Genomic DNA, 27062 nt, shown 5'->3' with positions numbered 1-27062 from the left:
AACTATACTCACACCACAGTGAAGGCTGGCCCGAATATCTGTTGATAAAATATGGGGATCAAACAAAGTTTGCATGATTTTTTTCTTAATCGTAGGCAAACATCACCATCATATGTATAATTCTTTAGTTTTTCATTTGCTAAAATCATGTTGAGTCTGTAGCCAGTGCTGTCCTTTCATTAGTCCATGAAGCAAGCAGCCTTATGATGAACATTCTAACAGTATGCCTTGGTGACTATGCCCAGCAATCTGTTTGCTCAGAATCCTGTGATAATTTTATAAAAAATCAGAATCGTGCTGCATATCCAGAATCAATACTTTAAACAACTTCCACAAATTTATAAATCCTCCAAATTTGGTTAGAAAAATATGCTTTATTAAATGGCATGCAGGAAGTAAGTTGAATATTCTGCTATATTAAGATGAAATGCAAAGGTGAGCTGTGGCCAAAACTCTTAATATTTGGCTTTGAAATAAATTGTTTCAGTGCAGTCAATATTAAACAAGATTACATGTGAATAATTCTTGATAAGAAATTTCTTTTTCAGAATACTAGCACTATTGGAATACTTAAAGAATTTTTCATTATAAGGCCATTAATGAAACTTGTCTTGGGAGAATTTTGAGAAGAAGTAGAGCAACAGTGGTGCCATTGTGTGCAGGAGAACCACATTTCACCTCTAGGTCCTACATACCACCACCTTGAGAACCGGGTTTGCTGTCCGCCAGAGCACAGTCTGGGCACCCTGAAGGACGAATTCATGGCCTAATGAACATTTTCCCTGTTACTCTTTTTTTTTTTTTTTAAATAAATTTCAGATGTTCTTTTTTATAAAGGGATATTTTCTCTTTTCTCATTCTTGTCTTGACAGGTACCTTAACATGGGGAATCTTCTTAAAGTTTTGACATGCACAGACCTTGAGCAGGGGCCAAATTTTTTCCTTGATTTTGAAAGTGAGAAGATGATTTTCTATCTATTTCTCTTTGCCTGCCGTAGACTGCGTCTGTCCTGCACTAAACGAATGTTTCCACTTTGCCATCTTTTTAACTGCTTTGCATGACTGAGCTATGAATTGTTTGAGTAAAATTTCTGGTGCCTTCTAGAACTGGAAATCCTATTTTATAGATCACATTGTAATAAAATGTTTTCACTTGAATTTTTATAAGAGAGTCCTTTCTCCTGGTTGGACATTATTTTATAATTGGAGATCTCTATTGAAAACATTTGAGATACTCTGATGAAAACATTTGTATGAAAAAATTGTGGTGGAAAGGACAAATGCTACTTTGAGATTTGTTAATAGAAGCCATATTTGGGGAAAAATTTGTTGCAGCTGAGAAAAATTGACTAGGCTTTAATCACTCTATGTATCTATTGAAGTATTTTAAATACAAATCTGTTCATGAAGGCCATTCAAAGCTCAGTAATTTGGGCATAATATTAAAAGGTAAGTGTGAACCTTAATTATTTAATCTTTACGGATAATTTGAAAAGTTAAATTCATTATATGTATTTATTTCAGGAATTCATTTTTTTTTTTTCTGACTCTAAATAAAAAGAAAAATAATGGGTTCACAGACCTTTAAGTAATTTGCCTTCTGTTTGTTTTATGTTGCATGACCTATTGTAATGTGGTCTAAGAGTGGCAGGTAAGTGTCCTTGACCCCTGTGCATGTTGGGAAGCTTTTGCTTTTTGGCTGTCTGTATCGCTTTAGCTTCTCTGGTTGTCCAATTGAGAACAATATTAAATTGGTTGTTTCAGTGTGAATGTTGCTATTTTAACTTAAAGTTATTAAACAAATTGTTAGGAAAGGGTGAAGAGATAGAAGAAGGTTATATATAAATCGTGTGATCCCGGGCATTTTCATCTGAGATCAAAACGTTTGAACAGATTTTTAACTACTTGAAATTTAAGACCTTTTCTGGTTTTAAAAACAAAGTAAATCCTTTAAAATCTATCCCCAGAAAGTTATTGCATTTTCCATCAACTTCAGTTTAGTTTATGTGATATTCGTTCTACTTGACGAATAATTTACATATTTTTTTTCTTTAAACCAGGACAGTTGGTATGAACACAGTGTGTAGTTTATCTTCATTTTATGGAATAATTTGTGGCCTCTGATTTTTTTTTTTTTTTTACTTCTATTACATTCATACAGATGTTTTGTTACAGTTTGGGTCCTGTGTACAGGCTAGCAAAGAATAATGTCAATATCAGGACCATATTAAATTGTTGGGTTTTTAGGGGGAAATGTTACTAAATGAAGATTAGTTTTCTTGACCCTTCTCAACAATTTAACAATGCCAATTTAAGTGCATGTTCAGCATGACTTTTAATCAGCTTGGGGATGTTAAGCAGATTGCTGACTTGAAGATTCTTTTTTCAGATGAGGCGACTCATATTAGAGCTGTATTTTAGTTTATTTGCATCTCTTTCAAACTGGTCTTGTGTATTTTTCTGCTATTCTGTCCCCTTTTTATTCTGTCTCAAATTCCTTACATTTGCAGAATCTTGGCTTTGATATGGTCAAGATCTTGTTCAAGACTTGGCACTTGATCTTTTTATAAACCTAGCATCATGTTTTGGTCAAGTGAGAAGCATGAATTTTAGCTAGTTCAAAGATTAGCAGTATTTTAAATATTATTTGGTCTTGGTTTTCTAGTCTTTGGGGGTTTAGACCATTATCCTTAAAATTTAAATAGCTAATTTTAAGCAGCAGGAGAAGGTTAAAATTGCTAACACTACTATGGACAACAGGCACTAATGAAGAACTATATATATAAAGTGTTAGCTTGTTAAAGGCAGATATAAAATAAAAGGTGATATTTGTTGCCTTTATCAGCCAGTGTAGAACTTTCTGTTTGACACTTACTGGTATTCTGTATACTAGGCCAGAGCTTGCCTGTTGTTACTGCTTATCTAGATTTTTAAATATGTTTTCCTTTGATTCCAACATTGGAGTTCTCTTAGTTTTCGCTTTCATCTGTTTGCGTATTTTCTTCTTTTTGAAAATATGCATTTGTGAAAATTGATTTCATCATTAGACTATTTTAGGGACTTTAGTCCATCACCTGGGTCCTCTCTTCAACAGTTGTATGCCAGACTCAGAATGGTCAAATACAGCTGATTTGCCAGTTCCTTGTGATTACTGAGAATAAAGCCACATTATTTTATTAAATAGAATATTTTGTACTGCATTGTTTGTTTCACGCCGAACAGTATGTTCAGGTTACCAGAGTAATTTGGCTTTATTATTATACTATTTCATCCTCCTGAGTGGTTAAATCTGGCTCACTGTATCTCCATGATTGGGCAGTTATAGAAATAATTCCATACAGATAGATATACTGACATTTTGTATCAAGTTGTGTACACATTAAGTATTCTTATACATGTAAAACATGAATTAATGGAATCCTGGAGTTACATAATGAAGATGTCTTTAAATCATTACTCCTTTAATTTACATGCATGCACTTACATGTACGGGTTTTCAGATCAGTTCCACAAACATGTACGGCTTGCCTCCCATGTCCCAGCCAGGAGATGTTGGGGATGCAGAGACAAGTAAGAAACGATCCCTGCCTTTGGGGAGTTCTCAGTCCAGTAAGTTAGAAATGCAAACTGATAATTTCCTATACATAATTGCATTCAGGGTGTAGATCAGAAGGAATTAACCGTACGCACCTAGCAGTGAGTCAGTTGGACCCAATGGAAGACTTTCTGATGGGGACCTTTGAGTTGGGTTGAGGAGGGGGAGTGGGAATGCTCAGGGTAAGGCAGTGGAAGGGCACTGTACAGAGAAGGGACATCATCTGCAAAGGCCTTACGGCATGAAGTGACATTTCTGTGTTCAGGGAGACGTTGTCTACTCTTGAGGTATACTAGAAAGAGAGCCTTTTCTGAAATTATGCACATATGATAGGATTTTATTTTAAGAATAATGGTTCAATTAAGATATAAGCCCAGAACTGCCCCATGAATTTTAGCAGCAGTTATACTAGTGGAAGCATATAAAAAAGCATTGAATTGGGGGCCGTGTAGCCTCTTCTGGTTTTTGGAATTTCTCATTTTATCATGACATTAATAGCTCATGCTAATGACAAATCTTCAGCCTGAATAACCACTATATATTTTAGTTCATTAAATTGTGGTTCTCAGGAGAAGAGGGACTTTTATTTATTTTTATGTCCCTTTCTAGCCTTCACACAATGGCTTTATAAATGATAGATGTTTAGTATTTGTTAGTTAACTTGACTGACTTATCTCCAGGTAGACCACAATAGGAGAGTTAATAGAGGTGGCCGTTTGTAAATGAGGAATAGAGTCTTACTTTCTCTGATTCTTTGTTAAAGTGCCTTTCCATTTAGTCATACATTTCCTCTAATTCTTGTGTCTTCTGTGTGACTTGTCCCCCACAATCTTGTAAAACTATTGATACCCACTCTTGTAGTCTAACTTTATTTTCCCGTTTTACCTCTTGCGTATTTTCAGTTGCTTTTCCCTGTATTTTGGGATATCTTTATTCTGGTGGCATTTTCTTATACTTCTTTTTCTAAAACGATGTAGGATTATATTTGTACAGAGAGAAAAATGCATCATAGCTTCCTTTAACTTATGCTGGAAGTATATTTATATCTCTGTACCTTCTAATTCATTCACCAAATACATGTTGCAGAGAATCTGCTGGGTACTGACTGAGTTTACCTACTGTACCGTAGTATGTCCTATACGCCGAGGTCCCTGGCTCAGATGGGACTTCTGGAAACAGACTGTAAATATTACCGAATGAGGGCAAGACCAAAGCAGAACGACTTCATGTCACGGTTACAATTTTTATGTGATTTGCTTTTTGATATTTTTCTTCTGTAGCTGCTCTTTGCCCCCTTTGTCCCAGAACGGATTGAGTTTTAGCAGTTATTTTCAATGACTCTTTATTAGGAAAGTGGTACGAAATTGTTGAATACTTAATTTTACCTTCAAACAATGAGAGCAACTAAAACATGCTTTCGTTTCCCTTGAACAACTTTTTAAAACTTAACTTGATGAATGATCAGTACTCCTAACTTCCAGTAGTCGATACTTTTGTTAGCTGGTTAAGTGGTAGATTTTTCTCTAAGTGATACAGTATGTCATTCTTTGCCATGAAAAATCAAAGTGACAAGTCTTGGTTGCATTATATGATACCATTTTTTGAAAAAATGCTTTATTTTTATAATCTTTCTCCCACCTTTTTGCATGACTTGCTATCAGTAACGTAGTGCTTACTACTGTCTGCTATTTTCTGTTTGTCTTCATATCTACAGCAGTCTTCAGCAGCTTTCAAAATTATAAATGTGACTTTCCTGTGATAGTCTAAACAATGTTTAATCAGTGTGGTGCTGGGTATTTTTTCCACCCTTAGCGGGAACTGGGATCTTCTCCTTTATTTTTAAATTTCTTGGTACTTACTAAACTTTTAATAATTATTAACCACTTCCAAGGTCTACTTAAATCTACTTGATAATGTTTCTTTTGTATGTAAGTCTCAGTGTTACATTTTTCTGTTAACCGCTAGTCACCATACCAAAAATACAGTTTAGTATTTTCAAACCTGACAAATCTCTTTTGATATATAACAGTCAAAATATTGTCCTTTGTCATGAATTCCCACTTCATGAATTAAAACTATGATCTGTGTCTACTATCGATGTTATGTCTGTGGTTTCACAATTCCATATGAAAAAAATCTAACACTGCTGTTTTGCATGTAAGAAAAGTATTTTCCCCTATTGCATCTGGTGTAAGTATAAAAGCTACAAGGTGTGCTTTTTTTTTTTTTAGTGTGTGTCTAACTATTACTTTGGAGATTACGGTCTGGCTAAATGTGAAAAATCACTTCTGCTAAATGACAAACCCTGATTTTTTAAAAAATCATTTAGCTGCAGTATCAGTATTTGCTTCTAGTAATCCCTTTATGGCTTTGGACACAGAGTATTTTCAGTTTGGCTCCTCTTGTGTAATTATTTTGTCAGAGTATTTTTATTAAAAACGTAGGTGCTTTTTGAGAGGAGATTTGGAACATAAGGGAAGATAAGAGAACACAAGTTCTTAAGTTAGTTTTGCTCTATTATTGTTGCTGCTCTACTATTTAAGTATGTTGAAGTTAAAATTTGATACTCTGTTGATTAAAAAACCACTGGTATATTTTTGACTAGTTGGCAGGTTTAAAGAGGTGGAATTGAATTCTGACTTGCCCATGTGCAAAATAAATATGTTAACAGTTTTTGGGCATGTGGACTCCTAGTTTCATGTGTGAACTAAGTTTCTTTAACTTTTCTGAGGAAAGAAAGAAATACATGGTATGTTTGTGGGGAGGTGAAGTGGGTGCAGAAAAGCCCAAGTACTAGTTCATGTGAGTGGTAGACACAGGGAGTTATCAGAAATGTTCTCCATTCATACTGTCTCCCTCGCCTCATAGAAAAATGTTTGTGTGGAGGAATTCAGCCAGCACAGTTCCTTTCTAAAACATTGATAATCACAGTGCTTATCATTTTCAGTGCTTCATGCCTTAACTGTGGCATTGAACATGGTCTAATTGGAAAGATTTATGAAAGAGTCCGTTTCACAGATTGCCCATTTTTCTCCAAGCAAAAAAAAAAAAAAAAGGTTGCATTAAATAAAAAGGATTTATTCCTCCTTAGAGAAACAAATGACCAAGGTATTAAAAACAGGATTTCTGTTAACCTTGAGTTTAGCAGAGAGAAATCCAGATTTAGTCATCTATTAGCATATGTTCTGTGGCTGACACCACAGGTGGTGGAAATGCCCATATGTTTGTGTTCCTGATTATGCTTTTTATGACTGTAATTCTCGCTTCATTTTTCTCTCACTCAGTCCCAAGTATGGGGGGAGTCAGCTTTTGCTTTAGTATTTCAAAGTTTTAGTGACAGCTTTGCAGCTGAAAGTGTCTGGTTTTCAGCAGCCTACTCACTCTGGAGCGATGTCATAATTTGAATTCCTCTGCACAGGACTCTTGACCTTGTGCTCATCAGCACAGAAGTTTATTGGCACAGAATTTAAAGTGGTTCGTAGAAAACGGGCACATCGAACCACTATTCTTTTGAAATAGTTTTTAATTTTTCATATTGAAACTTAATCATTAGAAACTGTAGGAAAATAGTTGGAGTCTTAAGCCAGAGATGAACAAGATATATTAGTAGGCCTTGCATTTTTGTTGGATTAAAGTAAATCATTACTCATGCGTTTACAGCTATTAGTGATAATGATTACTATAGTAGGACAAGTGATTAACAACACTATCACAATTTAAATTTTGAATTACAATTCTCAAGTTCATTTAAGATACCAAGCCATGATTTGTAACTTAAAATAAATAGTAATATTTGATGTTCCTTTGCTCCTTTGTAGTATTTACAAACTTGAAGCTAATTTTTCAAATATAGAAGTATGAAAAAATTAACCAATCTTTTCTAAGAAGTGCAAAGTTAACATTGAATAAAATGTTAGGCATTTTTAGAAATTGAGATTGTTTGTTGCTTAGCGTTATACATGTACTAAAAAAAAAAATCATGTGACTATAAATTTTTTTGTGCTTTCCTGCTGTTTAGATGCCCAGCCGACAGAGTCTGAGAAGGAAATTTATAATCAGGTGAATGTAGTATTAAAAGATGCAGAAGGTATCTTGGAAGATTTGCAATCATATAGAGGAGCTGGCCATGAAATACGAGAGGTAAAGCCTGTTTAAATGTTTTCCAATAAACCAAAATTCAACACATCCCTCTTCTTAATCTCTATTGTTTTGTGTATGCTTTCAGATTCTCTACTGCATATTAAGTGTTATATTTAAAGGAAGATCACGTGCATTATTTCAGAAGTGGTTGTGCTGACACAAGGGTGAAAGGAACACAATGTTCTATAAATATGTACTTTCTGTATATTAAAGTTTTATTAAAGTTTTACTCATTTTTCGGTTGCTCTCCCACATGAAATTTACAGTATCCAGTGGGGGCTATTTATGCTTTCTTTCTTGGAGAAGTGGAGAGAACATAACTTTCTGTGGCCTTTTGTCCTGCCAGTCTGTTTTTTCCATGCCTCTCATGCTGCTTAGGAGGAAGCTGCTGTCCTCCTTGCAGTCTGGACCCCCCAGCTGTCTGATGACTTTACACCGTGAAGCAAATACTTGGCGTGGTCTCGACCTGCTTCTCCTGAGCCTCTGAACTTACCTAGGTTTCTATCCATCTGTCTTTTACTCCCCTTCTTCTGTTTCTCAGAAGCAGCTTTGTCTCTACTTATTACCAAGACTTACTTCTCTGCCTTTGTTCTGCATCCTCTTCTGGAACTTTACTCCATTAATTAGTTCTTCTCTTAATTAGATCTCCATGTTTTCTCTTTGGTTGCCTCCTTCCCGTCAGAATACACACATAATCAGGTGCCCTATACCACCCAAAGAAACTCCCTAGCCTCTGGACTCTTACCTGTATTTCTTGAAGGCATAGCTCTGTTTCTTCATTTTTCCCCACCCTTCTGCTTCTGTTATTCTTGTGTGTAAGTAACTGTGCAGTGGTCGTCCAGGGGCAGCCTGACGGAGGTTACGGTCCATGTCCAACTCCATTCCTTGAAGGACACTTGGAGGATTAGTAAAGGCAGAATCAAGTGCAGGCACCAGAAGAGAATACAAGAAATGTTTCAGATTAAGGGGCCACCGGTTTTTGGTGATTGGATGGGTTAATATGAGGAAGAAAGGGGAGTTATAGATGATTACAGGGTTTCTGGTTTAGATTAGCTGTTGGTAATGTCATTAGCTGAGGGAAATTGTAGTAATGTGAATTCCGTTTTTCACCTCTCATGCACTGGACTGTTGCTTCCTGAATGACTTGCACGTGCACACTTTCCTTCCTTCATATCCCAGCAGTTACTTCCCCCTCAGTCTGTTGCCGTCTCGCTGTGCACACGTTTCTTTCACGGTAATCGTCTCTTTTTTAAAAAAGACTATTGAAACGTAATGTATAGGACCCCACCCCCACCTCCAGCTTGAGGAGGATAAACGTGGTTTCCTACTGATGTTTGTGTTGTCAGCACCGAACACAGTGCTCAGTAAGCAGCTAGTAACTGTTGAAGAAAGAAATACAAGAGCTTAGACTAATCTTGCCAATATCATTGGCTTCATTGAAACCTTAAGATTACAGTAAATGAAGGCATGTAGCCATTTCTGGGAAAGTCAAGTTCTAAACATTTGAACATACTTTGAAAAATCAAACATTTATGGAAATGGAAGATTTAAATGATTAAGCAGTATCTTAATTAACTGAGAAATTAATTCTTTCCTTGTAGGTCACAACAATTCCCAAGTTGCTCTAAAAATGTTTTAGTGTCAGGACACCTGGGTGGCTCAGTCGGTTAAGTGTCTGACTTCAGCTAAGGTCATGTGGGTTTGAGCCCCGCATCGGGGTCTGTGCCGACAGCTAGCTCAGAGCCTGGAGCCTGCTTCGGATTCTGTGTCTCCCTCTCTTTCTGCCCCTCCCCTGTTCACTCTCTGTCCCTCAAAAATAAATAAATGTAAAAAAAAATTGAAAAACAAAGTTTTAGTGTTTCCATATTATTAGTGCTATAAATTATTTTTAACTGTTTGGTATTATATCTTTAAATTTCTTTAAAGTTTATTTTTAATTGAATTGTGATCAGCTGGTTATAGTTGTTTCCTATAACCAATAAAGAAAAACAATCTCATTTGCTATAGCGATACAGACTGTTACCTGTTTTATATAGACCATTGCCTGTTTTAGACCCCTAGGATTTTTTTTTAAACTTCCCGAGTGAAGGCTTACTCTGCTTCTGTGTGGAAAGGCTCACTACAATGAAAATTTTCCCCCCCAAAGTCTTTATATTGATTTAACATAATGTATATGTTGACTTAATTGAATGCAGTTGTAATTTTCTGGATTCGAGTAAAATGATAGAGAAGCTTCTAAATAAGCCATTTCAAGGAGAACTTGTGGGACTGTGAAATTAGGAGCCCTAAAGGTTGTGACCAGAGGTTGGGGTTCTCCACAGGACATGATGGTCCCTCGTCTCCATGCTGAAGCCATGCACAGTGCACTTGTGGCATCCCATGATTGGGCAGGCAGGAAAGTAGATAAATATCACAAAGTTTAAAAAAAAGTTTATATAGAAAAATAACACTTGAAGGACAGTAAAGAAGAGGGGAGAATAACCAGTAATGGTAAGAGATTCACCTGATCAGGCCTTCAGACTTACTACAGAGGTACCTTCATTTCATTCCTTTGTAAAGGAAGTAAGAACAGAGAAGTAAGTGAAATTGATATAAAATATGTAAGCTAGAAAATTCTTTAAAAAAAAAACAGCATTTAAATCTGTTTAAATAGATTTAGGTAAGTTTAACCATTCAGACATTCGAAAAAATTTCCACTGAGGAATGCATATTGATGTTTGGGTTTAACTCTGTAAGCAGGAAGTATTTCTGAATAATAGAAAAACAGTTTAAGAAAGGAAAGTACAAATAAAAGCCGATTGTGTACAAATATACAAAGAACAGATGTAATTAGGTAACTGTCAATATGAAGACTTCAATACACATGTCAGAACCGCCATTCTACCTATGAAAGAGCACAGACTGTAGAAAAAATGTTCAGATTTACCGATAAATGGGTACCACTGTCAAGCAGTTTTATTGTATAGGATAATAAATTATTAACAGCCAGTTGGTTTATGAAGGAGCAGGTAGTCTTCATGCAAGTGCTGTTCTAAAATGGTGCCCTTTTGGAGGTCAGTTTGGCGATGTGTAAACTAAGATCTATAAAAATTATTTGCACTCTTTCACCAGGTAACTTAGTCTTTCAGATAATCTCTAAAATGTAAGTGTCTGCAAGGGTTTCAGATGGAAGGTAGAATGTAAAAACCTCTGCCGAGGAGGTGGAGTGAGACATATCTTTGCTTAAATATAGTATTTTATTAAACATGACTGAACTAGAATAAAATCTGACTTAATGTAGAATCTGTCAAATGCACAAAGCTTTCTCTAGGGTGAACCACTTCCAGAGAGGGGAGTACGAGCTGTCCACGAGTGTTTTGATGTGTCTGTATCAGTCCTAACAGTTCTGACGAGGAGAGGCCTCGCCGCTCTGGGACGGTCTCCCTGTTGGCATTTACAAAGCGCCCCTCTCGGTGTTGGGCCACACTGGGGGCTGTACCAGAGAAGCCGCCTGACGGCGGGGAATGTGTGTGAAATGAGGAGGAGTCAGAGTTAAGAGAACCATAACATGTCGTCCTGAAAGAGCAACCCATCTCCCCTTCTCAGTCCAGGCAGGGCAGGGTCAGAAGTCTCTAACTCCCTCAGTTGTGAAGGTGGGTGACGTTCGCGCATGCATTTTGATATTATGAGAAGGAGTTAATAGTTTGAAAATAATGTTTTGATCCTTGCAAGAAAAGTTAGATAGGCTTCTCAAGAGAAGAAAAGCCACTTTTATCTGTTTGCTTTATTCCTGGGCAATAAACAAAGTTTCACCATGACAAAATTCTGCTGAGCTAAAAACTTCCTCACATAACGTCAGGATAGTATCACATTCCCTTTGGGATATTCCTATTAATGTGAAGTCAGGATTGTGACATGTAATGTCAGATTTTCTTTAAAATATTTCTAGGTAGTCACATAAATAGGATTCACTTCAGAATCCTGTTATATTTGAATGTCATTTAACAACATTTTATATTAAAAAATGAAAATTTGCATACAGTGGCAAGCAGATTAAAGCACACTGTGTAGATAATACATAGCCTGTTTAGTTAGTTTGTAGCTTATTCAGAGCTTCCCCTAAACCTCTCTGGTTTCCATTTTATTTTGCTTTCTTGTTTTTCACTTCAGTGTGGATGGAGTCCGTACTCGAGCCTTGGGGAAATCTAAACCTGTCGGTATCTCCTGATGGTATTTGTAAGAAGGGCCTCCCTGCCATACCCCCCCATCTTGATTTTGAGTTTCAGCTTTCAGGATAGTGCGTTTAACTTGTTTGAAGATGTTGGGGAGGGCAAGCCAGAAAGCTGAAAGCAAGAAAATACATTTCATTGGGAGTAGCTTTCTATATTCAAGAAGATTGCCTAAGGGTTTGAAAGACCGCTCCTATTTCATGGACTATACCAGGGCTTCCTCTGTCTGCTGAAACCTGTATTTTCATGTAAAACTAAGACTGTTGTGATTTTTAAAGATCTAACTATTTTTATTCTTTGGATTTTGAAGGCGATCCAGCATCCAGCAGATGAGAAGTTGCAGGAGAAGGCTTGGGGTGCGGTTGTACCACTAGTAGGCAAATTAAAGAAATTTTACGAATTTTCTCAGAGGTTAGGTAAGTTGAAAGTTTTGTAATTATGACCTCCCTAGTGAAAAAGACATTTATTGATAAGGAATTAATGTAGTATTTTACAATCACATCACATGAATTTATTTGCTATGTAGGTGCAGCAAGCTTGTTAAACTGTAAGATTACAGCATCATCTTCTCATCCATATCAGTCCAGCTCTTTAATGTATTTAGACCATTTCCCTCGACAAATGCTAATTTCCACAAGGAAAATGTCTGCATTTTTTGTAGCCTAAAGGGTCCGAGTGTGAGAAGCTGGTTGGTAGAAGTTCTCCCTATAGCAAATCCTTTCCCATAGGGAACTAACAATCCTCAGGCCCTGTGGTGAGTTATTTAAGTTTTTGTGTTCTTAAAAATCTTTGCTGGTTATGATCAGTTCATGTTTCTAAAACCGTACTAGATGAGAAATAGGAAGCTGATGAGATGCCCAAAGTTATCTAGGGAGTTCTTAAAACAGCATGGAAACCATTTGCTTTCTCCCTTGCTTGGGAAAATTTATTCGGAGGTCAGAATTGTGCCTACCACTCGGTAAGTAAGCGAAATTGGAGTTCCGTGGTCTTGGAGAAAGAGGAGGCAGAGCAGGCAAGATTGAGTCTGTGGCTGGAGTGATTTGAAAGACATGAGTTACCAGGTTCAAAGCTGGTAATCATTTGGGCTCTGTGTGGGGGTGGTGCTGTTAAGTCTCCAGCTGCCTAGGAAGAACCAGCAGCTGAGGCGGCAGTTGATCGGCCAGCCTGCATCTCAGGCAGCCGGGCATTCTCTGCGGCAAACTGTCTCTGTGCTGGCTGGTTGAGGGCTTGTGATGTCCAGTTTGTGATGGGTCCCGTCACTTCTGGGTTTTTTTACGTCTTCCTCTCTGTACCTTCGTATTAGCTACTCGACCACTTGTGTCTGCAAACTGCTTGAAAGTTGAAGCTCAGTTTTTAAAAAAAAATGCCTAGGTATTTCAAAAAGTGTGAGAATTGCTGTTTTTCCTTAGAGGAAGTACAGACGGCTCAGTGCACACAGAAATAATAGTTGAGATAGAAGTGTTGGTATAAGTTATCTTTTTCTTATTGATAACAAGAATTATAACTTATTTTCTCAAGCATGACAGTTCTTTCATACTACCTAACCTTTTGGTCAAGTATCTATATAGACTTATTTTCTCAAGCATGACAGTTCTTTCATACTACCTAACCTTTTGGTCAAGTATCTATATAGACTGTAGTTTTGTAACCCCTGAAAACCTAAATCTTTTAATTTATTTTTATTTTTTGAGAACCTATCTTTTTAATTGTGGTTATCTTGACTCCTTCATATTTAGAGTTTTTCTTGTGCTGCTAGTTCCTCGCTGTATTTGTAGTTTCACAGCTGTAGGTGGTGCTCAGGCCTGCTCAGGCTCATCTTGGTCTCTGAGCTTTTGCCCCTGAGAAAAGAACAGTTGTAAAAGAAAGTCCATCAGGCTTATGTGTTCTCTTATGTCTTAACTGTTGGAATTAAATCCAGCCGCTAGTGTGTGTTCCGTTTCAGCAGAGGGATGCTGTAACATATCTAGTAGTAAGAGGCTGTCATTCTTCATACTATCTATCCTGTGGGAGCCTGGGACTTTTCATTACTTTAGCCTCTTCTGTGAAGTTATAAGCAAGGCACACATTTAATATAGGTTGGTTAATGCTTCCAGTTTCCTTGCTGACTGAGCATATCCTTACTTACGAATGATAGAAACTTCGTGTTTGTTGAGTGAATGAGTAATGAATTAATGAATACACACATCTGGTATATCAAATATATGTTGGGTATTTAGAAGAAGCAATAATAATGGATTTTAGGCTCTGGAGGCATAGCTTCCTGTTTGAAATCTGGTGTTTGCCACATTATCCGTTGTGTAGTCCTGACCACATGACTTAAATTCTCTGGGCTTCAGTATCCTGGCTGGACCTCGAGTCTGGTGAGCCCTCTGGTTTATTTTCACTAAACCTTTTGTCTCTTCTCTTCCTACTTGACGCACAGCTGAGGATAAATGTTACAGATAGCCCACAAAGCAGCACATAACTGTCACAATACACGTGATCCTTTGGGATCTTGTAATCCCAAGGAGAAGGTTGCTTGGCCTGAGCACCACAGATACACTGTGGTGTGGGCTCCAGAAGAGGGACCCTGATCCCTTGCTAGCTGGCATATTTATAGAGAGGCAGGGAAGCCATCACTTGCCTAATTTGGAAGATAACTGACTTTTGTTGACAAGGTTACCCTTACTGGTCTGGAAAATATCCTATACTTGCTTGTTTCATTCTGGGGCCTTCCCAGTTGAGGCAGCCGCCTCAGGTAAGGTGGATTAGACAGTAACAGACTGCTTTGTCTTTTCCTCAGTCTTCCTCTTGTTCCAATGACTTATTATAGGGACCGGCTCCTGGGGTCATGAGGAGGTCTTTCCAACATGTTGCTTATTTTCCCTGGGCTGGATTGCCCACAGTTGGGTGTGGCCATGTTTCTTGGCTATGTTAAATCACCCACAGTCCACATCTTTTGTGTTCTCTTCTGAGGATTTTAGTTCTGATATAAATCTTTGATGTAGGTGTGGGTGGCAGTGGTGGGAATAAATGCTTGTTTCTGAAGGAACTTCCTCCAGGGGCCTCCCCGTCCTAGGCGTCCAGTGGTTTCCTGTATCATTTTACCTTGTGGACTTCTCTGTCCTTACCGTTTCTCCCAGTGGATCTCTTCCTTGCACCCTTCTTGTAGAGCTTTGACTTACGCACTGATCTACCAGCTAAGTTTTTCCCGAATTCAGCTCTTAGTAGCCTGTTAATTTCCTCTTGTCACCTACCTTTTCTGAGGATCATAATCACATGGTTTTGTTTTAGGAGCTCCATCAGGGAGACCAATCCCTACATCCTCTCTTCCTTTCTTTACAACTCAGCTAGAAACCTGAGCCACCTTTTGAGATCTTCTGTCTCTGATTATTCTATTGACACAGGGCATTGTAGGCTAGTAGGACTGTTTTGTGTCCAAAGAGGCCCCCCCTCCCCCCAAGATGAGAGGCTCGTCTAGGTGTCTCAGAGGTAGGTAAGCAGTGACATCTTGAGGTGACCTTTTATTTCGTAGATTTGCCACTGAGGGCTTCGGCTGCTTAAGCGCAGAAGTCCTCCAGGACGGTTCTTGTCCTTCCCAACTCAGCCATGTGACCAACTCACTCCTTGGGGAGAGGTCTGCCATCCCCCATAGTGGTAGAGCACTTTGCTGAATTAACCCTGAGACTTGATATAACTAGGAAATGTGTTTTCTTTTTTTTCTTTAACAGCCTATAAACAGTATTGGTGTTTGTATTTTTTTTTCAATAGTTTTTACTGTTCTCATATCCTTGAAACTTTACTTTCCACTAACATTAATACTGACAGGTGGAATGAATCTTGGGAGATGAGTAACCCATTTCTCAAAATAGCTAAACTATGTTTTCCTTTTAATTGACCTTCACATCCACTCATGCACTTGTACAAGCCATCCGTACTCCTCCAGTTCAGTTCTGCCCACAGCCCAGAAGAAGTGGAGTTTTTATGACTGTTAATCTGATATCACTGCCCTGCTTCAATAGTCTCTTCAGGGACATTGAGGTGACGAGACCAGAATGCTCGATCTGGTGCACAAATTACACGCATATCATTTTGGTCGGGGTCACTCTCCTCCCTCTGTCTCTTTTCTACCTAATACCAGACCTCTTGCATGTCCTCTGCTGTGTCTTGCTCTTCTCAGCCCAGCTTCTGACTTACTGCCCTGTTTGCAAACTCCGGCTCCTCCTTAGTGCACACTTCAGTCTCAGCCTAAATGTCTCTCAGAGAGGGCTTTTCTTGAGCCTTCAACGAGGCGAGGTCCTGTTTCTATATTTTTCCATTGTATCATGTACTTCTTCACATGTCACAGCTATAATAATTTGTCTTCTCTCTGTACAGCCACGCTCCATGTGGGCGTAGGGAGCATGTCTGCCTTCATCTCTGTATCCCCAGGGCTTGACACACAGTAGACAGTTCATACATTTTTCTGATCCGCTATAACAAAAGGGTAAGAGCTATCATTTGGAGTTCTTGTGTAGATGACAGGTGATGTCTGTGTGCTGTCTAGCTCAGTACCAGCACGTAGAAACACAAGAAGTACCTGCTATGTAGTAATCCTAGGTCCATATTTTACAAAGTTACAGAGGCTAGATAGAACGTTGCTTTATTTGAGGTATAGTTTATTATGTACGGTGGTGAAAAGAATAGGGCTGTAGAGTCAAAACCGTCTGGCATTAACTAGCTATACCCTTGGGGTCTAACCCCTTTGAAACTCAGTGTACCTATCTGTGATGCTAGTGTCCTAGTTGACGGTGACAGGTCAGTGAGAGACTGGGTCACGTGCACAGTGTGGATGCTAGTTCCTCGTAGGGTCTTCATAAGTAGTACAGCTGGTATATTTTTAAATTTAAGGATTGATGATCTGATGTACATTTATTATCATTAATAAATATTTTCTTACTGATCTGAAATTTGTTAATGTCAGAGTACCATCTACTACTATAAGCTCCTGTTTTCTGAGAACACAATCTGGCACTGTTTTCTTTAAAAAAATTTTTCTTAAATGTCTTTTTTTTTTTTAATTTATTTTTGAGAGAGAGAGCGAGGGACAGAGCATGAGTGGGGGAGAGGAGGAGAGAGAGGGAGACACAATCCAAAGCAGGCTCCAGGCTCCAAGCTGTTAGCACAGAGCCGACGCAGGACGCGAGGCTTGAATGCATGAGCAGTGAGATCATGACCTGAGCCGAAGTCAGACACTTAACCCACTGAGCCACTCAGATGCCCCTAGAATCTGGCACTGTGTTCTGATTCTGAAATCTGTAAATGAATTATTTGATTTTTTTTGCTTTTATTTTTTGGAAGTGAAATGTCAGTATTTTATTTTTTTTTAAGTTTATTTATTTATTTTGAGAGAGAGGGAGAAATCTCAAGCAGGCTCCACATTGTCAGCACAGAGCTCTCTGTAGGACTCAAACCCACAAATTGCGACCTGAGATAAAACCAAGAGTCAGGTGCTCAGCCGACTGCGCTACCCAGGTGCCCCAGCATTTCCATTTTTAAGCGCACAATTTATTAGTCTGGCATTCCAAAAGGAGCCCTTATTTCAAAGGGACCATTTTACTTATGTGATGAATTTGGAACACTTATATTGTGTTCCTAAGTTGCCTAACTCTTAAGACACAGAGAGCTGTTAAACCGAAAGCTTTATGTCCTTCAGCGTCTGAAAGAAAGCAGTTTGAGTTTATAAATAAGAAGCATATTCAAAGAATGAGAAGTTCCTCATTCATTCACAGCTATGTAGAGACTTGACTGTGGACACTGGGCCACTGAGGAAGTGACTCAGTTGTAGGTGACCCTCACCAGTCCATAAAAATCAACTCAGTGCAGATCATATAAAGTCTGCTGTTCGATCCTGATGTTTAATTGAGATTCACATTCTGCATTAATTTGACTTTGGGTTTACAGAATTCTAAAACTGAATTGGTCCTCTTAAGGTTTTTATTCTACTAAATACTATTTGGTTTGAGTGATTATAATGAGATAATACGGCTTTTGTAGAGACCTTATTTTTACCGGAATTAAAACCATAACATTTATAAGTTGTTTTGTACTGAACAAAAATCAGAGAGCTGCAAAGAGCTTATTAACATGTTAATCGGTCTGTCTTTAGAAGCAGCACTAAGAGGTCTTCTGGGAGCCTTGACCAGTACCCCGTACTCTCCCACGCAGCATCTAGAGCGAGAGCAGGCTCTCGCCAAACAGTTTGCCGAGATTCTTCACTTCACACTCCGGTTCGACGAACTCAAGGTGGGACTCCCTGCTGGCCCTGTGTGTGTGGGAACCGTGAGCCTTGCAGTGGGCGTAGGGGGAGATTCCTGGGGGCCTTGGTCGAGTGTTTACGTGTGGCCTTTTGGTTCTTAACAAAAGATGCAAATTGGATTTAAAAGTTAGAGCAGATCTTCACTATATTGTATGCATAGCAAATTATCCAATACTCAGTCTTCCTTTAGCTTTATTTTTAAAAATATCTCTGAAATGTATAATATTAACCTTTTCCAATATTATTTTTTCTGCTCATTCCCAGTTTATCTTCAACATCCTTTTATATAAAAATGTTAAGAGCCTTTCTTCTACCTTCCTACCTTCCTTCATTTCTCTTCCTGATCTGTCTGTATGTCTGTCTCTCTGTTTCCCCGTGCACCTGACCCCCACATTGTTAAGAGTGAGTGTGGAGAAACAAGCCCTAGCTTTTCTATCAGGAGACCCGAGTTCCACCGTGGGCTGTGTGACAGTGACCAGGTGTGAGGCAGGCCCTTTGGCTTTCCAGGACCTCGGGGACCTCGTCTGATAAATGGAGCAGCTGGATTCCTAGCACAGTCTTTATGATTGCATAATAAGAAGCGATTTTGTTTTGTTATACTTTGAGCACAAAGGATTTATGTATAAAGTTGTAGTCTGAGGATCGTCTGTTGGCCATATATTCTTACTTTTGTTGTAATAATTCAAAACAAGGGCCTGTGTATTTCTTCTTATTTTTGTTTGTTTGGTAATACTGGTTTTTGGAAAACAACCTTTTAGTATATCACCTGAAATTATTGAAAAAAAGGGAAGTATTCAAATCATGACTAAAACCATCTACTGGGTTTATATGTTCTGTAAGGACTAAGTACAGTGTTACATAATTTAAGTGCAAAAAGCTATCTTGGATGATATCAGTTTTAGTTCTTAAATTGTTTCCAAATTAGGCAATGTTATAGAACTAGTTAAAGCTATATATGTTTACATATATATGTATATATGTTTACAAATTAGGGAATGTTATAGAACTAGTTAAAACTATACAGAAGTTAAAACTGAATTTAGTAGATTTTTCACTTAATTTTTACACTGTCATTTAGTGTACATAATACATTTTTCTTTCATAACTGTCTTCAGATGACAAATCCCGCCATACAGAATGATTTCAGCTATTATAGAAGAACATTGAGCCGTATGAGGATTAATAACGTTCCAGTAAGTTAATGCTTTGCGTCGGGGGCGCTAACGAGAGCCGTTAATTTGTTCAAGTGTATTCTTTTATTTGCTTGTTCGTTCACACCAAGTTAAAGTCAATGATAAAGTTCATTCAGATCAAGTTAAAGCCACTGGCAAAGTTGGTAACCAACCAGGGGCGACTGTGGCTGCGAGAGGAAAGAGCACGAGGCAGCAGCCCAGGCATGGCGCTCACCACTCTTCCCCTAGCGCCTCAGCTCCCTGCGACTGCTTCATGGCGGTTGCTCCTTGTCCGTATCGCAGTAATACTTGTGAGGTTTCTCTGTGTATTCTCATGTTACTTACTTGTTTGTTCGTTCATTCATTTCATTTAAAGATTACTTTATTCATAATCTCTGCACCCAATGTGGGGCTCAAAACTCAACCCTGAGATCAAGAGCCGCGTGCTCCACCCACCCACCCAGCCAGGCACCCATGTGTATTTTCATTTTAATTGCACAAAAATGTTGTGAATTGGTGGTGGTTAGTCTTTTGTGCCCATGGTCTTAGAATGGAAGAAGCCAGAAGAGAAGGTGGCCTGGAACGGGAGGAGTACTGTTGTCAGCACAGTTGTGGCCGTGAGCCCTTCTGTGCCGGGCGCTCGGCTAGTATAACATCTCTTCTGGCTTATTTAGGCTTGATTTCCCTCGATTTCTCCTTGTCTTTACCCCTTTCTACTTCCAGTGAGTCAAGTACCAGAAGTAAAACCTTAAATAGAAAGAAAATACCTTTTTTCTGTAGGTATTTTGAGGACCTACCTTGTGCTAATCAGTGTGAAAAAGTTCTAGGATCAGCCTTAACTAGATAGCTTAATAAAGAAAGACCACGTGAGTGTGTAAGGAGCAGTAAGTGGCTCAAGAGGTTAAAGAAAATACCAATGAAGACTATTATTTTGTGTTTGTTTTCCTTCTTCCATTGAATCAAAATTTTATGAAGTGACCGCTGTAAGACGTGCCTTGGTTGGAGAAGGATTTCTCTTATGAAACATCTGTTACTTGGTTGTCAGCTTGGTTTTGCATTGACCAGTTTTTGCCGTGAGGCTGACCTTATCTGTCTTTTTCATACTCACCATGTAAAGTCAGATCAGATCCAGTCACATCACGTGACACCCAGTCGGCCTCCTGCTGTAGCCATCCTGCTACCACTCAAGGCCAAAGACAAGGGTGCTGTCTTGCACCCTCAGTAATTATAGGGAAATCGATGGTTATCAAGTGAAATATCTTTCTAGTCTCCGTCTTGCCCCCTCTCATCTCTGTGTTCTTCTGTGCCAGAGGAGAGCCTCCTTCCCTGTCAACGGCACTCATTCTCCAGCAGGAGAACTCCTTTTTTGACCTCTGGTCTTCTTCCTTTTTGGTACGCAATGCCCACCATCATCCTTCAATTGACATGATTGTTCTTTCGTCTAACGCCGAGTGGCCCCTGTTACATGGCAGAGGAAAACCAGGAACTCGGGCGAGCAGCTAAGGCACCATGCAGGCTGGCCCAGCCCTCCTTCCCACCCATACTTTTCACTGGTCGTTGCCCCTTCTTACCCTGAATGCGCCGGGCTCCACTCTACGTCATTTGAAAACATACCCTTGTCCGCTGTCTGGTTGGCATATCGTGCGTGCCTGCCCGTCCTCACCTGCAAGAGCTGCCTCTGCAGAGTCTGTTTTAGTTTCTTCTGGCCTAACGCAGTCTTTCTCTCCCCTCCTTTTTTGTCATCGCCTCTCAGCTTGTGTTGTGGATACTTGGTGCTCCTGAGACGGAGGCCGGGGCAGCGTCCCCGTCCGCTCCTGCCCCTCCGTAGCATTTAGAGCAGCCCCTCGTTAACAGGAGGCTTTATCTCCTTGACATGTAAAATATTTAAAAAAGAGGTTAATCTTTTTGAAAAATTGCTTAATACCATCTTTAATCTATTTCTAAATATTATGTGCATATGAGGGTCTAAAATATAAGAGTATTTACTAGAGTAATGTGACAGGCGTTAGCGAAACATCACTCTGCCTAGGTTTCTTTATAAATGTTACCATACTTAATAATTCATGAACTGATGTCAGGTGCTCTTCTTCTCCACACAGGCAGAAGGAGAAAATGAAGTAAATAATGAGTTGGCAAATCGAATGTCTTTGTTTTATGCTGAGGCAACCCCGATGCTGAAAACCTTAAGTGACGCCACAACAAAATTTGTCTCAGAGGTAAGTGGTGTCTGGCCGGTCACTCTCGGAGTCGCTGCTCTCCCTGTCTGCAGCCAGGGCAGCTCACAGGCCCTGTGATGTGGCCATCTCCGTGCACGTGTGCCCCGAGTCCTGTCCCTTCCCCGAGGCCCACACGTACCCATCCGCCTGCCTGCTGGCAGCTTTCCTCTGGGTGTCTAGTCGGCACCTCAGTGATTTCATGGCCAAAACAGTCTTGGGTTTTTTCCTCCCAGCCCTGTCCTTTCTCGTCTTTAGTACCACTGAAAAGCAGCTGACCTAGGGGTTATCATCCTGAATTCCTTTCTTCATTTCACCTCTTATGTCTCTTCCATAGGAGAGCCTTATTGACTCTTCCTCCAGAATATACGCTGAATCTGAAAACTTGGCCCCTCTCCTCCTCTACCTCTCTGGTCAGCCCACCACTCTTATCTGCATTCATGTTCCTGCTGGTCTTACTTTTTCCACTCCGGCCCCACTATGGTCCTTTCTTCATTAAAGCCCAGGGACCGGACCCAAGGGCAGAAGAGCCGCCCCTATGGTCCTTTCTTCAAAGAACAGCCAAGTAATTGTGGTCTTTTTTTTTTTTTAATGTTTATTTATTTTTGAGAGGGAGAGAGACAGACAGACAGAGTGTGAGTGAGGAAGGGGCAGAGAGAGGGAGACACAGAATCTGAAGCAGGCTCCAGGCTCTGAGCTGTCAGTGCAGAGCCTGATGGGCTCAGATTCACGAACCATGAGATCAAGACCTGAGCCAAAGGACGCTTAACTGATGAACCACCCAGGCACCCCAGTAATCTTCTTTTTAAAAACCAGATGCCTTTCTTCCTCTGTTTAAAGTGTTTCCAGTGCACCTGGGTGGCTCAGTCTCAGTTAAGTGTCTGGCTTCAGTCATGATCTCACTGTCTGTGAGTTCAAGCACCATGTTGGGCTCTGTGCTGACAGCTCAGAGCATGGAGTCTGCTTCAGATTCTGTCTCCTACTCTCTCTGCCCCTCCTCCACTCCTACTCTGTCCTTCTCACTCTCAAAAATGAATAAATGTTAAAAAAATTTTTATTAAGTGTTTCCAGTGACTTCCCAGTATCCTTAGGATAAATTTCCCACACCTCATGGCCTGCGGGGCCTGGGCTGCGTGTAGTGGTTGTTTCCACCCAGCCAGAATGGAAGCGACTCTCAGGAGAACAAGGTCTCAGTTCTCTAGCTTTTAGCTATGTCCCTAGAGTTTAGAACAGTACCTAGAATCTTGCGTATTTTTTAAAAAATTAGGAGCGGGAACCAAATTTTAAAGTTGTCAGTTTTTCACATTGTGCTAGATTTTAAATTACACTTAAGTAATAACTATCACTTTCTCTTTTTTCTTTAAAATCTTTCACAGAATAAAAATTTACCAATAGAAAATACCACAGACTGTCTAAGCACCATGGCCAGTGTGTGCAGAGTCATGCTCGAAACACCGTGAGTACTGGTTGACCTTTTTCACTTTAACAGTCCTACGGAAGTAATGGTCTAGATGTGAATATGTCCTACTTGGAAGGTGGGAACTAAGCATAGCTGAAGTACCCAGTGTTAACGTATGAACAGTATAAGATAATTTGGAAGTGCAATGTAACATCTGGTTTGAGTAGAAAGTACAGTGGGTTTTCAGGTTCCTAAGGCCAGTCAGGCCACCTTATAACTCAGACTCTTCAGAATGGGGAGCTTTGTGGTGCTCTGACTGGAGGTGGGGGAAGAGCTCTGGTGCTTCGGTTCCGCCTCTCGTTAAGCGTTCTCTCCTTCTCAGTGAGGAACTTGCCCTTTTGCGGGGCGGATGGCTGTCCTCCTTCATGAGGCTCTCCGGCAAGATGGGGCGTGCAGTGGCGCTTTGGAAAACAGAGCTGCAAGCTCTTCTCCTTATCCGGGCCCCTCAGTATTCGTTCAGAGTCTCTCTTTATTTTAATCCAACGCTAATCTGAATTTTTTTCTGGGTTTCCCTTCACTTTTAAGCCATTTATCATAGGTACCACTGTATTTTCTGGCTGGATTTTCTTATCAACAGGCACAGAGAATCCCTCCTGGATTCCTGAATAACAGATGGTTTTATTAGATAACTTTTGTTTTTGTGGAGCTTTTTATTATTATTAGCTTCTAAATAGCAAACATATTGCTCTGTTAATTAAGCACGTGACTTTTTCCATCATATTGGTGGGAACAGCCTTTACAAAGCACCTGTCCTGAAGCTATTACTTCGGGGCTTTCATTTCTCTAAATCTGCCTCATCTCTGCCAAGCAAAAGGGGTGATAGACCAAGGAGGGTGCGTTTAGAGGTCAGAGTACGTAAGTGACCACTGCTCTCCCAACCTCATTTCTCTGGGAATCTCACCGGGGAGAGAGGAGGACATGCTAGTGCTGGCGTTCCTTCAGAGATCAGCAGGGTACCTCCCTTCAGCATTAGCTGAACGTTGCAGCAGCTCGTTAAGTGGTGACGTGCCTCATCCATCCATAGCTTTTCTGCCCTCCAGGGAATACAGAAGCAGATTTACAAATGAAGAGACGGTGTCGTTCTGCTTGAGGGTAATGGTGGGTGTCATAATACTCTATGACCACGTACATCCAGTGGGAGCATTTGCCAAAACTTCAAAAATTGATGTAAGTTACAATGCTTTATTTAACTCTCAACCATTTCCATAAGTGGAAATCGTCGGCTTTTATGTAGAGAGCTGCAGGGTGACTGTCACAGACCTCAGTTTTACAGCTTCTGATAATGGTCGCGTGCTGGGCGCGTGTGGTGGGAGGGAGGCCTTGTACTCGCCAGCGGTCCTTCCGCCTGGTTGGCCGTGCACGTAAGTAATCAGACATCGGAAATTTCCTTCTTTGACCAAAGGCCATTTCAAACAAAAGATTTATTCCCATATGTATAGAGCAAGTCAGCAGAGGTGCTCCAGAAAAAAGACTGTACTAGAACACAGATTTTTCTCCTCCCTCCCAGGCATAGTAATGTGTGGCTCTCATCTGGGCTTCTCTCTACACAAGTTTATATTAGGAACAAAGTAGCTCCCTTGGTTCCTTTGTTTTGTAATTTCTCTCCTCGACACATCTGATTCATCCAAATTATGACCAGTGTTTGGTGAGCACGGTCTTCCGGGCTCCCTTTCGTAGTTCAGGCTCTCAGTGTTTCGTGTCTAGATTACTGACTGCCAGCCAGTCTCCTGGTCTTTCTTTATTCATGTCCAGCCTCTCTAAAGAGAAATGGGTTAACATTTATTGAGTGAATACTGTGTCCTAAGAAATTTATGCTTGTTTCCCTCTAAAAATATTCCTAGGATGTAGATGTTACCTCCTCTGTACTAATAGATAATCTAAAATTTAGGGGAAATTATGTAGTATAATTGCTAGTGAATGATAGAGTGGGATTTTGAATCCACATCTCCATGGCTTCCAAAGCTGTGCTCTTCTACTCTGTTCTACGTTGTCACAGTCTTCAGCTCATCTTTACACACAGTCTACACTGAGCTGCTCCCTTTCTAATGGCCCAGAACAAGTCCCTGCCCCGTAAGTTCCACACGCGTCCTCCTCGCTTACGGGGCCCTCTGTAAACTCCCCTGTGAGTCCCCAAGATTCTGTCCTCAGCGTGTGATAAACTTCATTATTTTTGTCGAGGTGTTTGTCTGCCTGGAAAGGCTCCTCTGTCCCTTGGCAGCGTGTCCGTCCGTCGTTTCAGAGGCTGCTCCACACCTCCTCCGGGAAGACCTCCCTTAGCCGGCCTTTAGTGTTGTCCTTAGTGTGCGTGCTGCTTCCGGTTTGGGTCTTAAAAAGTTTTGTTCGAGAAGCTGAAAATAACATTTGGGTGGATTATTTACCCCTGTTCTAGCAGTAATGATGTTGACATTTCTAGAATGTAACTTCCCATGAGTTCCATAGTTGTGGTGCTAATTTAAGTACTATTGTTTTGATAATGTTCTTTGAGAAAACACATTTTTTAACCTTTTCTGTTTCCTCTTCTCCTTAGATGAAAGGTTGTATCAAAGTTCTTAAGGACCAACCTCCCAATAGTGTAGAAGGTCTTCTAAATGCTCTCAGGTGTGTATATGTACAGAAAAAATAAAATGCTTCAGAATGTGCATAGCACAAAGGATATAAATACATACGTTCATGTTAGAATGTGCAGATACCATTTTGCTTATTGGTAACCTTGTGTTTAAATTCTTGGTTATGATATTTTATAGTAAACCTCTGTGTGTGTGTGTATGTGTGTGTGTGTGTGTGTGTGTGTGTGTGTTTGTGTTTGGTGTGCATACACAGATAAAAACAGCAGCTTCATTTTTTTGCTAAAGATTTTGGCTTTCATTTTTGCTCCTCTTGGGATGTTTATTTTTTAATGAAAGTAAACCATGCTAATTGCAAATAAAATCTAGCAAACACAGGGAAATATAAAGCAAAAGAAGGAAATCACATAATCTCACCATTTTGAAATAAACTGCTGTTAATGTTTTAGTGGATAGTCTACCACAGTTTTTCCCTTACATTTGTAGATTGTTAAAGCTCGGTGATACTTCTCTTTTTACAAATGTAATGCCACACAAACTCTTCCATAACTACCTCTTTCCCCTTAATATAGTGTAATAATACCTGTTTTCACAAATATTTTTGTTACTTTTGTCTATTTCTTAACAGTATTTCTCATAATGAAAATAAAGCTGTTATTATTTGATGTCTTGTCTTGCTTACACTACATTGGCGTAGCTTTTGTAGCTCCTGAGAATGCTGGAATTTTTTTCAAGGCAGGATTCTTTTTTCTTTTCTTTTTCTTAAGTAAGCTCTGGGCCCAATGTGGGGCTTGAACTCAGGACCCCAAGATCAGGAGTTGGATGCTCTACTGACTGAGTCAGCCAGGCGTTTCTTGAATGCTGGAATATTTTTAACTGCAAATCGCAGCATATTATAACATCTTGACTACAGAGATTTGATTTATAGTATAATTTCCCTAACATAAAAGATTATCTGCTCATTGCTTATTTTGTGTTTAAACCAAAAGTTACATGAGCAGAGAAGTATTTATATAGAAACTTTTTGAGGTCACAAGCCATCTTTGCTTTTCACTGCAGTCCAGTGCAGTCCACATGATATACAAAATTGATGTCCAATTCAGTATTAAATTTCTCACATGTTTTATGAGCCAAACAGGTCATTCCTGTTCAATGTTGAGTCCCAGTTGGTACATCATAAAGCAGAATCTGTGCTGTGTCACTTCAGCTGCATGGAACCATCAAAGGGTTTCGTTAGGATGCTGAGAAGTAGTCTTTAAGCAGCGGGTGCCTGGATACAGTGGGTTTGTTCTAAACAAACATCAGAAAGCTTAAGGAACATAGTCTAACAATAAAAATCCTCAGAATGTCAAGCTATTTCAACCATAATTCTACAGAAACCACAACTGTTGGGATTTTTTTACTCTGGCGGTTTTTACAAAGTGAACCTCGGTT

At 39.6% G+C, this 27062-nt stretch overlaps 1 protein-coding gene across 12 annotated transcripts in view; it reads left to right on the top strand.

The window, feature by feature from the left end:
• FAM49B (family with sequence similarity 49 member B) overlaps positions 1-27062 on the top strand; it is a 104811-nt gene that overhangs the window by 73307 nt on the left and 4442 nt on the right. For 9 of the 12 annotated variants that reach the window (XM_029924079.1, XM_029924081.1, XM_029924075.1 and 6 more), the window contains 9 exons: positions 873-955; positions 7614-7735; positions 12254-12359; positions 18071-18207; positions 19336-19413; positions 21492-21608; positions 22982-23061; positions 24105-24231; positions 25592-25662. In XM_029924079.1, coding sequence (XP_029779939.1) covers positions 883-955; positions 7614-7735; positions 12254-12359; positions 18071-18207; positions 19336-19413; positions 21492-21608; positions 22982-23061; positions 24105-24231; positions 25592-25662 — 911 coding nt within the window. In that variant the 5' untranslated portion in view covers positions 873-882. The remainder of the gene's footprint in view (positions 1-872; positions 956-7613; positions 7736-12253; positions 12360-18070; positions 18208-19335; positions 19414-21491; positions 21609-22981; positions 23062-24104; positions 24232-25591; positions 25663-27062) is intronic. The other 3 variants (XM_029924086.1, XM_029924085.1, XM_029924084.1) reach the window with 1 other exon arrangement.

The sequence above is a fragment of the Suricata suricatta genome, chromosome 15 (assembly GCF_006229205.1).
Source record: "Suricata suricatta isolate VVHF042 chromosome 15, meerkat_22Aug2017_6uvM2_HiC, whole genome shotgun sequence".
NCBI lineage: Eukaryota > Metazoa > Chordata > Mammalia > Carnivora > Herpestidae > Suricata > Suricata suricatta.
The sequence above is the reverse complement of the archived record's forward strand: the minus strand, read 5'-3'. Positions and strand labels throughout refer to the sequence as shown.